Source organism: Triticum aestivum, chromosome 5B (genome assembly GCF_018294505.1).
Source record: "Triticum aestivum cultivar Chinese Spring chromosome 5B, IWGSC CS RefSeq v2.1, whole genome shotgun sequence".
NCBI lineage: Eukaryota > Viridiplantae > Streptophyta > Magnoliopsida > Poales > Poaceae > Triticum > Triticum aestivum.
In genome coordinates, this window is record NC_057807.1 from 445,065,255 (window position 1) to 445,078,451 (window position 13,197).

Below are 13,197 nucleotides of genomic sequence, written 5' to 3' on the forward strand. Positions count from 1 at the left end.
CTTCTGCTCTGTTTGACATGTAGTAATGACAAAATTATTTAGCATTACAACTAACATGCAACTTTTCTTAAAAGACAATTGACTGGCATACCGTGGTATACATTGAAGATGGGTCTATAATTGCTGAACAAACATGATTTTCTTAATTCAAGTTAGATTTGTTTAGCCATCAGATTTGTTTGGAAATCTATGTTTTGATTTTGTCTTGAATTTATTTAGCCTTCGTTTATGAATATGAACTAGAGATTGAAAATGATGAGATTCTGTTTAGCCTCAATTGACTAGGTGCTAGACATAGCCTTGAAAAAAATCAGGACACTGTCTTCTTATTCTTCCTAATGCATATGTTCTTCTTCAATCCACCCAACACTCACACTTACACCTTTCCCACAAATAATTATTATATTTGATCCATTTCTTAAAGAGGAATTAACTCATTTTTGTATCCACAATTGTTGTATCTTATTTTCACCAAAACAAATTAAGTGTAATATATAAGATGATAGGTACATTTTTGTATTGCTCTAGTTCGCGGCAGTGGTTAACAATTGTGATACTATGGACTAAGATGTGATTTTTTTTCCTGGAAATTCATTGACGGCCAACCTTGCTATACCTAAAAAACATAGATTTATGGTTGCTCAACAAATGATTTTCTTTTAAGTGTCGGTGGACCTGGCTTAAACCATTCCATTGATTTTGTGTTTTTATTTTATATTATTTTTTATCTTTCATTTATTATTGTGCCATAGAGATTCAAGAGGCTTAATTTTTGTTTAATCCATTAAATGGGCAATAGACGTACTCTTGAAGATTCTCGAGAATCATGCTTTTGTTTTATCTTACATGTCAATCGATTTGTCAGTTTAATCATTTGTGTACGATTGTGCATTAGAGATATAAAAGACCAAGATTTTATTAAATCTGAGATGAATGGGTTAAAAATATACTATGAAACGAAATCTATAAATCATATCTCCTTTCCCCCTAAAGTATAAGTTTACCTACAAATCCACCACATTGCACATCTACACCTATCTTTTGCCTTTGTGCCTACTCCTAGAATCCTTTTTTTTTGCAGAACATGAATATCTTATTTGTAACACATCATCACTATATTGCATTTTAGGGTTCTCTCTCTCTCTCTCTCTCTCACACACACACACACAGAGAGAGAGAGAGAGAGAGAGAGAGAGAGAGAGAGAGAGAGATGGTTCTTGCAAATTGCATGTGAATTAGTAGTAAGATGCCCCTAATACCCTAAACCCACTACAATTTGTACGGTTCATTGGAGGTCATGTGGCAATTTTGGCGGCAAAGGGAGGTGACGGCTGGGGAATGAAGTTTCCTCCGCCAAAGAATCTGGATCGGGAGTAGGCTGAGAGGGATCCCATCCCTGCTTATTTGGGAAGAATTGGTTCGATTTTGGAGCTCCCTTGTTTTTGGCGAGCTAAACAATTACTGGCAATGGGCTAGAGTGATCTAACTCTAATAAAACTAGTAATCTTGTGCGTGCAATGTAGGTTATACTACAAAAGATATAAATTGCATTGCAAGTTAATATTAGAAAAGGTATTGATTACACGTTGATATTAGGTAGGACATAATTAGCATGTTATGTTAGAAATAATATTAAGTGCATTGCATGTTAGTATTAGGAATGATATTGATTACATGTTGATATAGGTAGGATATAATTATGTGGTTAGCACCAAAGTTGATATTAAGTATTGTATAAATGTATGCTAAACATCAGAGCAACATAGACCATTGGATAGATGTGTTGGATCTACGCAACTCACTCTTTCTATATTGGTATCGATATAGATAACATTTTTTTGGCAGTTAAGGCTTTTAAAAATGTGATAAATATGCCCTTACTAGCAATCCAAATGGTCCCTCTCTACTGTGCCGACAACCATTTGGAGCCCCGCCCACATGTGCAAGTTATTCGCTTGGTTGGTCCTGCAAGATAGGATTTGGACAATCGATACACTACATAGGCGGGGATGGCCAAACTCCCGTCTATGCCCCCTTTGCAACAAAGCTCTCAAGTCTGCTTTGCGCCTCCTCGCCTAGTGCCACTACATGATCCTTGTTGGGATCGTGCTCGCACCTGGCTTGGTCTCCATTATTTTAGTCTGTTCGTCTGGGGCAAACACCACTTCGGTGAGAGCTTGGTGGGCCGATTTGGTGAGGAAGTCAAGACCGAATAGTAGGGCCCTCACTTCTTTGATGATGCCAGACTCTTGGGAGATTTGGAAGGAACACAATGCCAGAGTCTTCCGCAACACCGCTGCCCCCATGATGGTGGTTATAACGAGGATCAAGGAGGAATCTTTGTTTCAAAACAAATATCCTCCATAATCATCTATAGCTGCTGTGCCACCTGTGTTTCGGGTCATACTCATGTTTTTTCGAACTAAAAGACCATGTGTAGCTTTTAGAGTGTACTTTTAGAAAGGAGGCCGACTTAAGATTTGATTTGACCCCCCCCCCCCCCACACACACACTGCCCCTCTTGGCCTGGCCAAATCCTTTCGTTTGTCCCTCCTTAAATACCCTCTTAGGGCATTAAATTAAGGTTTGGGTTCGACGAGGCCTCCTATACTACACCACATTAGACCCTATTATTTTACTAAAGTACTTCATCTTATATCTGCAAATCTGGTTGCATTTAAATCTTTTCTTGTTCTTTGGTTGCATATAGGGATTGATCTTAGTGATCTGGTCAGGGCCGGCCCTATGTTTCCGGAGGCCCTAGGCGAACTGGACGACATGGCCCCTAAGTCAAAGAACCCATCAGTGGTTGAATTTTCAGATCATTTTTTCTCTTATTCTCCCTTTTTAGCACCCGACAAATGCATGTTAGGCAACATGACAGGCTAATGTCCTAAAATTTATGAAGTAAAGAGTATACAAAGAAATAGAAATTCATAGATCGGATGATCGAAACCCCAGACATGTATATAGAATGGCAGAATATTAGGATGGTTGAATATGTAATGTGAACCATATAATTAGGAAAAATTATACATCAAAAATTTGAAACTTTGTAGGATGAATCATGGATGAATAGTAGAATAGACGTACTAAAAAACTACTGAAAATCTGAAATTGGGGGATGGATCATGGATGAATAGTTGAATAGATGTACTAAAAAACTACTGAAAATCTGAAATTGAGGGATGGATGAATGGATCAGGATACGTACGGAATCGGACGTGACATATGTATAACGTATTGCCATATTGTCGGAGAGGTGGACTGCTGCACGTGGCGGCGACAACAAGCGACCGAGGCGCCGAGCGAGGAGCGATGGAACGACGGGCCGATGAGACGGCGAAGACGAACCGACGAGTGACGAACAGGAAAAGCCAGATCAATCGATCGATTTGTTTCACACGTACGCATTTCAATCACATTCCTTTGCAGCCGTGACTTGCGTGCGCCGATGCTTAGCTACCTAGTGATCTGAAGGGCCGAGCCCATCTCGTTTTTTCTTTCATAATCTTTTCCCTTATCTATTTTCTTCTGGGCTATACTATATATGTGTACTACCTCATGGGCCCCCTCCCACCCTGGGCCCTGGGCCGTCGCCCCTCTGGCCATACCCCAGGGCCGGCCCTGGATCTGGTTGGCCAGCAAGTTAATCTCGGAGGAGGTATGCTAGTTAAACCGGGTGTATCATGTGAAAATGTGGCATATATCTCTATGAACATTTTGCTGAATATTTGAACACTAGAATATTCAGCGCCTCCTAACCATATTCATTTTCTTAACAAGGTAAAAAGATGCAAATAATTGATTAAATAGAGTAAAATGGAGGAATTTTCCTTAAATGGAGTAAATTTTGCCAAAAATATGAAACATAGAGGTAAATAAAAACATAATTAACTCTTAGAGTTGACGTGGACTCCCCGCAAAAAAAAAAGTTGACATGGACTCCCTGCAGAAAAAACAATTGACATGGAAAGAAGAGGGGTAGACAAAAAAATGAGACAGGTCGACTGTAGCATCACATGAATAAAGCTGATTGCAGAAAGAATCAGTGATACTCTTCATTTCCTCTATATTCTCCATAAGAGACCCGTCGCTTTCACTGAGAGTAGAACTGTTATCTTGTAGTTCTACTCTTGCACATGAAGAAGCCATGCAACACCGTCTTTGTGTGATTTTTTTTGCGGAATCACCGGGGAAAGAGTTCTCCAACATGAATATATTGCTCAAAAAGCGGCCAAAGCCAAAAGTAACCAAGCGGCCAAAGCCAAAAGTAACCCCATAGGCTTTGGTTGATCCAGTTCATAAGAAAAACTCGAACAAAAATCTAAACAAGTTGCCTCATTTACGATGGAAACCGGGCCAAAAACCTTATATGTAGCAAGGGTAAGGAAGAAGAGGGGTAAAAAAAGGACGCCCGGACAAGGCACGCCTAGCTAGCAGAGAAAGACCGACGCCGTGAAAGACACAAGTAGATGCCGGTGTCCTCGAGGGATCACAATAGCAGGACAAGGCGCCAAACTTTTTTGTGCAGTTGACTAGATTAGAAAGAAAAAATGATTATTCATGGATTTATTGAATTTCTTGACGGAAAAGATTGCAAAATTTTACAAGTACGTGGTTTGTCACACAGTCACACCAGTGAGGATGATTCGAAACCGGGCGCAACTAAACCGGGCCTGGACATGAGGTCCTCCCACCAGGCCTTCACGCGAGGGTACGAGTCGAGAAGCGACCCATACGGCGTCGCGTCGACGATGTAGAAAGTGCTCGCGAAGTGGTTGAGGTCCGCGAAGCTGAAGAAGTCTCCGGCGAGGTACCTGTGCTCGGACAGGCGCGCCTCGTAGATTTCAAGAACCTTCTTCGTCTTCTCCACGGCCTCGTAGACGACCTCCTGGTTCGTGGGGAGGCCGCGCAGGGTGGGGTTGAGGAAGCACTCGAGCATGATGAGCCGCAGGGCCTGGTGGTACTGGTGCGCCTCCACCTCCGTCCACACGTCCACCATGACGGCCTCCTCCGGGTCGCCCTCCCTCAGCAGGTCCGCCTGCTCCGTCTTGTACTTGCGGAGCACGTACTTCGCGATCGCACGGGCCTCTGCAAGCCATGCATGAACACATTAGAGTGCATGTTTGAGACCTTGAGTGAGAGTGAGCCATGGAGGTTATTTCTGCTGCTTCATTTTGTGAGTATGTGAACGTGTATACGTGGTGCTCACCGAAGAGGACCAGATCGCCGTCTTGTAACGCCGGGACCTTCCCAAACGGCTGCAGCAAGCTCATCAAGAAGAATAGTTAGCACTCATCACCGGATGGACAGGTCTAGCTATGCATGCATTGAGTTGGACACACGTACGTTTCTGGCGAGGTGCTCGGGGCTATTCTGCTCCTTGGCCTGGAAGAGATCCATGTGGACGAGCTCGTACTCGGCGCCGACCTCCTCCAGGCAGAGCAGCATCCGCGCCACGTTGATCGACTTGGCCGGCCCAAACACCCTCACCGGCGCCATTGCTGGTGATGGTGTTCGTGTGTCGCAGCAGATCGTAGGATATATAGATGGATGGAAATGGAAATGTAGTATATGCCGTGCGCGAAGGAGATGAAAATGATGGCTGCAAATAATGCGCAACCACCGGCCACGCAGGACGACACGGACACATGGTGGTGTGTACATTTCGATCAAGCGGCGGTGGACAGGGTCGGCTTCTTTTTCCTTGTGGTGATGGTGAGGTGATGGGGTCGTCTTGGTAGGTGGTACACTGCTCACTGGTGAGCAGTGTTGATCGGGGTGGCTGGTACGTCTTGCTAGCACGAGTGGTCACTAGTCAGCACACCGTTGTTGCCTTGTTGGGACACTAAGGACCGCGACGGGCCACGATGGCTTGTTCTGCATCTTTTACTACATGCCTACAAAAGGAAATGTTATCCATAACAAAATGACCCCCCCCCCCCCTCTCAAAAAGTATGATATGGTATTTATATCTATACTTCTATAAGGACATGGCCAACGCTCCATGCTGGACTGGTGCCCCGGACTACCACGTTGTGGAGAGAAAAGTAAAAAAGCTAGCTGCCCGCAGAGCCGAACGGGATCCTGCGGAGGAGACGGACGCTCCAGCAGAAAAGGAGGAGAGAAAGAGAAGAATGATGCAAAAGCGATGGAGAAAAATAGATGGAGTGGGTCGCTATTGGTTAGACCAGAGGAAGATGGGGAGACAGAAGGTAGGGAAGGGGACCATGATGGGTTTCATACGTGGAGTCTGGGGCATCTGTATACTAGTGCCTCCATTGTACATGCCCTAAGAGACTCAGTTGGTGATGATGATGTGTCTGCCTTCTGTCATTTCTGACCGTCAGATCTAACAGTTGTGATGTAAGTTGTGGCATTTTTGCAACAAGACCCTATTTCTCTGCTGCAATTTGCAATTTCTGACAAGTGCTGCCAATATATATGGCCACTGGCTTGATGGAATACCAAATACGTTTAGCACGCTAATACGGGTGGGAGCGGCTGCCTTACTATGGTCGCTTTGGCTATGTAGAAACGATTGTGTTTCTAATGGCAAAAAATATTCTTCTATGCAAGTTATTTACCGTTGTACGCACTGGCTCCGTACGTGGTATATTATGCACCGAATGAAGTACCAACGTTGTTCAAGGCGGTGAGTATGCGGTTGGAGTGGGTGACCATGGAGGTTTTTACCAACATGGATGGCAGTATAATCTCTGAATTAGACCACCTTCTCCGTCGACATAGGCATAGTTTCGGCCTCATATATATGGCTTTACTATTGCCACTTTGTCATTTTCATACTTTTTGCCAGACTGTTCATGTGATGGATGTGTGCATCTTTGTAAGTTATTCTAGTGCCACCCCTAGTTGGTTTTGGAGTATTGACGACAAACGTGGTTGAGGGACTAATGTGTTTGCGAGAATTGCAGGTTAACACTGGTAATGTCCCTCATTGATTCGGTTTACCTACCAGAGATGACCCCTAAAAATGTGTGAAGACATTGAAGACAATGGTGGTTCGTGAAGACATTCACAACGAAGACTATGACATGTGAAGCTATTCACTTGAAGACTATGGAGTGTGAAGACATAGTTGTTTCGTAGTTTCCTTTTTCTTCTTATTGAGTCATAGGAACCACCGTACTGTTAAGTGGGGTCCAATTGAACAAAGTCAGAGTGACTGAAGTGATGCTCAACCAAATCCAATGTCTTCGAGCGAAGACAATGAGAGCAAATCTTATCCAGAACTGGATGAGTCAGCTTTGCTTGTAGCCCAAGCCAAGCTGTCGAGTGTGTTTGAAATCTGACCGTTGGACACGTGTTGGTTCCTTAGTGACCCAGGGTCATTTCGAACATATTAGGTCGGGTTGCCTCCTGGCTATAAATAGCCCACCCCTACACCATAAATTGGGGCTGCTCAGAGTTAGTGCACGGCTTTTGTCGTTTGAGAGCAACCCACCTTCGAAGCATTTGAGAGAGAAATCCTTGCGAGGACAAAGCCCAAAATACCCAGAGCCAAAGAGTGTTAGGCATCACTGAAGTCTTTCTGTCTGCATGATCTGAAGACTTGTTACACTTGAGGACTGTGAATCCTCCAGCCGGTTAGGCGTCGCGTTCTGAGCATCCAAGAGTCATTATGGATTGCCGGTGAACGAAGTCTGTGAAGGTTTGGAAGTCTACCTCGAAGACTTACCAGAGTGTTTGGGCGAGGACTGGGTGTCCTTAGCTCAAGGGGAATAAGGTGAAGACACGGTTTTCTGAGTTAAATCTCAGCGTCCCTAACCAGACATACAGTTGTCACAGCAACTGGAACTGGTCTACTAAATCTTTGTCTTCGTCAAGCTACTGGTTCTATCCTCTACTCTCCTTACTTTACAGTTGTCTTCGTGAAGTCATTGCTCGCCTGTCTGATCTGTTTGACTTCACACTGTGAAGACTATTATCTGTTTAGCTTCGTACTATCTACCTTTCTGATCCTGTCTACCTAGTTGCAATTAGTCTTCATGCTTTCATTATAGTGTATGTTAGACTAATGCTTGCCTAGTGTAGCTTTCATTCCGCTGCTTAATATATAGGCTCAGTTTACCTATTTGTCTTCAAAGCCACCGTGTTTTGAAGACATTCATAAAAATCTCCTATTCACCCCCACCCCCTCTAGTCGATAACTAGCACTTTTAATTGGTATCAGAGCAAGGTACTCCCTTGTTCTGTGTGATTCGGTTTAACCACCTGGAGTCTTACCTATGTCGACTGCATGGATAATCAAGGTCTGCGCTGCATGTCCTATTTTTGATGGTCAAGATTATCCCAAATGGAAAGTAATGATGAAGAAGCGCCTCCTTGCCATGAACAGTGAACTGCGGACCGTCATAGAGATTGGTCTCACCGATTTATGCAAGATGGCGGACGCTGACGACATTTGAAAGTACACTCGTCTGGATATCACGGCTAAGGATATCATATGCTCATGTCTATCCAATGACGAGTTCAGGCGCATCATGCATCTTTGTAATGCGAAGCTTATCTGGGACCGGATTTCTCATGTCTATGAGGGTCATCGAACCCGTCAAGACCCGTGGTTCTGCGAGTTCAAAGAATCTCTTAAAACGATGTCTTTCGAACCCGAGCCATTTGATCAAAACTACTGCCTCATGGCACGTAGTGTCAAGGTAACCTTTGGTGATTCTAAACCTAGATATAAGACACTTGCTAAAATTGCAACTGAGCAACAAACTTCTATGGAACATATTCAAAAGCTGCTAGACAAAAACGATGACATGTTGGACGCGGAAATGATTGAACTCAATCCTTAATTGAAGATACTAAAAGTCTTCGCGTTAGGTACGAAGATCTTGAAAGTCGTCATGAAACTCTCCCAGCCTCTCATGAGAAGCTCTCCTATGATTATCTTCAAAGGAAGCAGGATCTAGAGAAACTGAGTGCGTATCATGAAGATCTTCAAAAAGAGAACGATTCACTACTTGCCCAACAGATCAGTACCACTCAGGTAGAATTTGTTCCACCATGCTTAAAGTGTCTTGAGCGCGATAATGTTGTCTCTGTTGCTGAATGTTCTACTGCTTCTGATGTTGCAATATCTTCAACTACTGATGTAGTAACTAAACCCTCCACTGAGGATGCCACTATTATTGCTGATGAGAATTCTAGGTTGAAGACATTGCTTGAGACCGGCATGTACAAAAGCCTCAAAGGGCATCAAACTTTGTGCGATGTCCTGAAGAAACAGATTCTGAACCGAAACCCTAGGAAAGTGGGTGTTGGGTTCGAGAGGAAAATGAACGTTGATGGTTCATATTGGATGCCTGAGCAGTACCCCAAAACCACCTGGGTTGCTGCTAAGGATCCTTCAGTGGACCCATCTACTTTATCTGGCTTCACTTGTGCTAACTCAATTATCATTGATGAATTCTTTGATGCAAATTATAAACTATTTAGGAATCAGAATGTGAAGTGTTTGCCAGGTACATTGGTACTATCTGCAGGAATGGGTCACCCCAGAAGAAGATCTGGGTGCCCGAAAGCTGTCTTGAGAAGCTTCCCGTGAATTTCATCATGACGCCACCTGGGAAGAAGACAAAAACCCCGACCAAAGGCGTCATATGGTCCAAAGGCTTCATACAGACATAGGACCACTCATGGTCACCCTAACGCCAATGTTTTGCAAGAGAATCGCTATGAGACTCATGAATATGAGTGTGTTTCATCTAACCGTTATGTTCACAAAACTAAGAACTTCTCTGCATATTCTTATGAGTATTATTATCCTCCTGCGAAGCTATTTGCTATGGCTCCCAAGCCAAAGTTCTCAGATGCTGCACTTAGACTCATTGCTTCTAAGCCACCCATGAATTCTAAGCCACCCCTGAAGATGTGGGTGGTTAAGAAGAATTAACTTCTCTTGCAGGGAAAGGTCTGCAGCTGGAAAGCAAAATCTTCTAACGATAATGTTGGAGACCTAAAACATCTTGTGGGACGCAAGATAAAATGCTCCAATGGTCTTATCATGTATTTCGTCCCAGGGTTCCTTGACTAGCATCCTATCATGCCTAACCAGAATTTAAACTTTGATAATATGCTTGTTCGCCACATGTTTCTACTTCACAATACTCTTGGTGAAGCATATCCCGCTAACTGCACTGTAGGGTACAACTCCGAAAGCCACTGAATGGATTATGGACAGAGGCTACACCAACCACATGACTGGTGATCGAAGTCTTCTTATGGATTCAACCCTACGTCCATCTACTAAGAGCCACATCACATTCGCTGACACTGGTAAAAGTAAGTCTTCGAAGGCTATCGAAGAGGTGATCTGTATATGGTAGATTTGTCAGCAGGACCACAGCTTGACGTATGTCTTCTAGCAAAGGCTTCAGAATGCTAGCTATGGCATCGACGGCTAGGACATGCGGGCATGAGGAACCTATACACTCTCACAAAGAAGAAGCACATCATTAGCATCGAGGGCATCAAGTTCAAGAAGGATCATCTATGTGGTGCCTGTGAAGCTGGAAAGATGATGAGAGCCAAGCATCCCTCGAAGACAATCATGACTACCTCACGCCCCTTTGAGCTGCTTCACATGGATCTATTTGGCCCTACTCACTCTCGGTGTCAAAACCGGCGGATCTCGGGTAGGGGGTCCCGAACTGTGCGTCTAAGGCTAATGGTAATAGGAGGCAAGGGACGCGATGTTTTACCCAGGTTCGGGCCCTCTTGATGGAGGTAAAACCCTACTTCCTGCTTGATTGATATTGATGATATGGGTATTACAAGAGTTGATCTACCACGAGATCGTATAGGCTAAACCCTAGAAGCTAGCCTATGATGATTATGATCCTGTCTCTAAGGATTAAACCCTCCGGTTTATATAGACACCTGAGAGGGCTAGGGTTTACATGGAGTCGGTTACAAAGAAGGAAATATAATATCCGGATCGCCAAGCTTGTCTTCCACGCAAAGGAGAGTCCCATCCGGACACGGGACGGAGTCTTGAGCCTTGTATCTTCACGCTCCAATAGTCTGGCCAAAGTATATAGTCCGGCTGTCCGGATACCCCCTAATCCAGGACTCCCTCAGTAGCCCCTGAACCAGGCTTCAATGACGATGAGTCCGGCGCGCAGTTTGTCTTCGGCATTGCATGGCAGGTTCCATCTCCGAATACTCCAAAGTAGTTATCTAACACTTGATCCGTGTCCGGATATGCAAGATGATCTTCACAGCATAACACTTCATAAATCTGATCTGCTGGCAATTTTTGCACGGTGTGCTCCTGCATCGTGGCCCGGCCCAATACGAGCCAGTTTTACTTGACCTCCCCCGATACGCGTTGCGAGGTGGTTTTACTGGCACGCCTTGCCAGAGCAGAGATCGTGCTCCCCTTAGCGCGGTATCTTCCATTAATGTAGGTGCACGCGTCCCCATGATGTCTGTTGGTATGACTCTGTGTTTTTGGGTAAGTCCCGAGCGGTTATGCTGAGGACGATTGATATTCACCCCCTATATAAAGGGGCCGTGGCCTATCCCTCTTTTACACCACTCTTGCGCCTTTTTGCATCTCGAGTTCTAACACCCGAAGCCCAAGCTCAAGCACCTCAGATCCTTAACCATGTCCGGATCCGACCTTCAAGGCCGGTGGGTGGCCTCCTCGGTCACAGAGGAGGATATTGCGAAGCTTAGGGAGGTCGCATATCTGACCGCCAATATCAAGCACAGGTTTCCTGCTCCAGGGCAGGTCATCCCTACTCCCGAGCCCAACGAGAGCGTCATATTTGTTTCCCACTTCCTCCGCGGCTTGGGCTTCACCCTTGATCCCTTTGTGAGAGGGCTCATGTTCTATTACGGGTTAGATTTTCACGATCTAGCTCCAGACGCTATCCTCCATATCTCGTCGTTCATCATTGTGTGCGAAGCTTTTCTCCACGTCACTCCACACTTCGGCTTATGGCTCAAGACCTTCAATGTGAAGCCGAAGATGATTGAGGGGCGACACGCGGAGTGCGGAGGTGCTGTAATAAGCAGGAACGCCGACGCCCCATGGCCAGAGGGCTCCTTCCCAGAGGTGTCCGATCTATGGCAGCGGAGGTGGTTTTACGTCACGGCTCCCAGAGGCACAAAGTGGGTGGCTGCCCCAGACTTCCGTCCGGGCCCTCCTTCTCAACTGGCGTCATGGACCAATGTAGGACGGGATTGGGGATCTGCTAGTGATGTACCAATACTGCAGAGCCGTATTCGGCAGCTTCTTGGGAGGGATATTAGCCTTGTCAGCATAATTCAGGTAATGCTAATCCGATGGATGTTGCCGTGCAAACGTCGGCCTCTCCGGATGTGGGAGTTCAATCCGGAAGGTCCGTGGACTATTCTGCACTTCTTCGGCCTGACGCTCGAAGGGATGTGTAAATCATTCTTCGGACCACAAGTAAAGTGTCCAGATACCACTGAAGATGCGGGCCTGAGCTGCAATCACCCAGATACCCAAGTAAGTAACCCACAAACCGAACACTTCGTCTATTTTTGTCATAGTCATTATTCTGAAAGTTCTCCGTGGCCAGGAATGGCTCAGCAAGGCGGAGAGAATCAGGTGTCCGGCGCCACTTCCCGAAGGCTCGCCAAGTCCCACCATAGCCAAGATGCTTGGTCGTGTGCTAAGCAAAATGCCCTCAGGGAAAGACGAAGGGAAGAACAGGGAAGCAGAACTTCACAGTCCGGCTAGCAGCTCTTCTCGACAGAGTTTGTCTTCGGGGGATCTTCTTCCGGAGATGATGGAGAGTGAGACCCCACCAACCTCTCCGCCTCATGAGGCGGGTGACCCCGAGGTGTCGTCACGGAGGAGTCCGGATCTGCCGAAGCCAGAAACTAATCCTTCGGCCGCCCTGAGCTCGGAGCGTTCGGCTCCCACGGGGGGCGATGAGAAGGGTCCGACACAGTTCGGTGTCCGGCCAGACATACTGATGGGCCTTCTGGAGTGAGCTGCTCTCTTGGAGGAGCACCATTCATTAATGAGCACGGTGCTCGAGAAGATTTCCTCCGCCACAAGCGGGTTGAATGAAGCCTTTACGAGCCTGCTTAGAGGCTTTGAGGTATGTAATGAAAAATACGTAATTTTTTGGTTGTGACGCACGTGCTAGGTGTGCTCCATATGGATAGTAGCCCCTGAGACTCTGGTTG

The 13,197-nt window shown here is 45.5% G+C and overlaps 1 protein-coding gene across 1 annotated transcript; it reads right to left on the bottom strand.

The window, feature by feature from the left end:
• Positions 1–4,543: 4,543 nt before the first annotated feature.
• LOC123116382 (probable glutathione S-transferase GSTF1) lies at positions 4,544–5,551 on the bottom strand. The gene is made up of 3 exons (XM_044537346.1): positions 5,353–5,551; positions 5,216–5,264; positions 4,544–5,094 (listed from the first exon to the last, which is right to left on the bottom strand). The coding sequence occupies exons 1-3, from the start codon at positions 5,503–5,505 to the stop codon at positions 4,634–4,636; spliced, it is 663 nt and encodes a 220-aa protein (XP_044393281.1). The 5' UTR covers positions 5,506–5,551; the 3' UTR covers positions 4,544–4,633.
• Between the last annotated feature and the right edge of the window lie 7,646 nt (positions 5,552–13,197).

Bases quoted from the DNA above. Each gene is read 5' to 3' on its own strand.
- LOC123116382 (XM_044537346.1), bottom strand. From the start codon at position 5,505: ATGGCGCCGGTGAGGGTGTTTGGGCCGGCCAAGTCGATCAACGTGGCG. The intron at 5,265-5,352 runs GTACGTGTGTCC...AGCTTGCTGCAG, and splicing joins CCGAGCACCTCGCCAGAAAC to CCGTTTGGGAAGGTCCCGGC. The intron at 5,095-5,215 runs GTGAGCACCACG...CATGGCTTGCAG, and splicing joins CGGCGATCTGGTCCTCTTCG to AGGCCCGTGCGATCGCGAAG.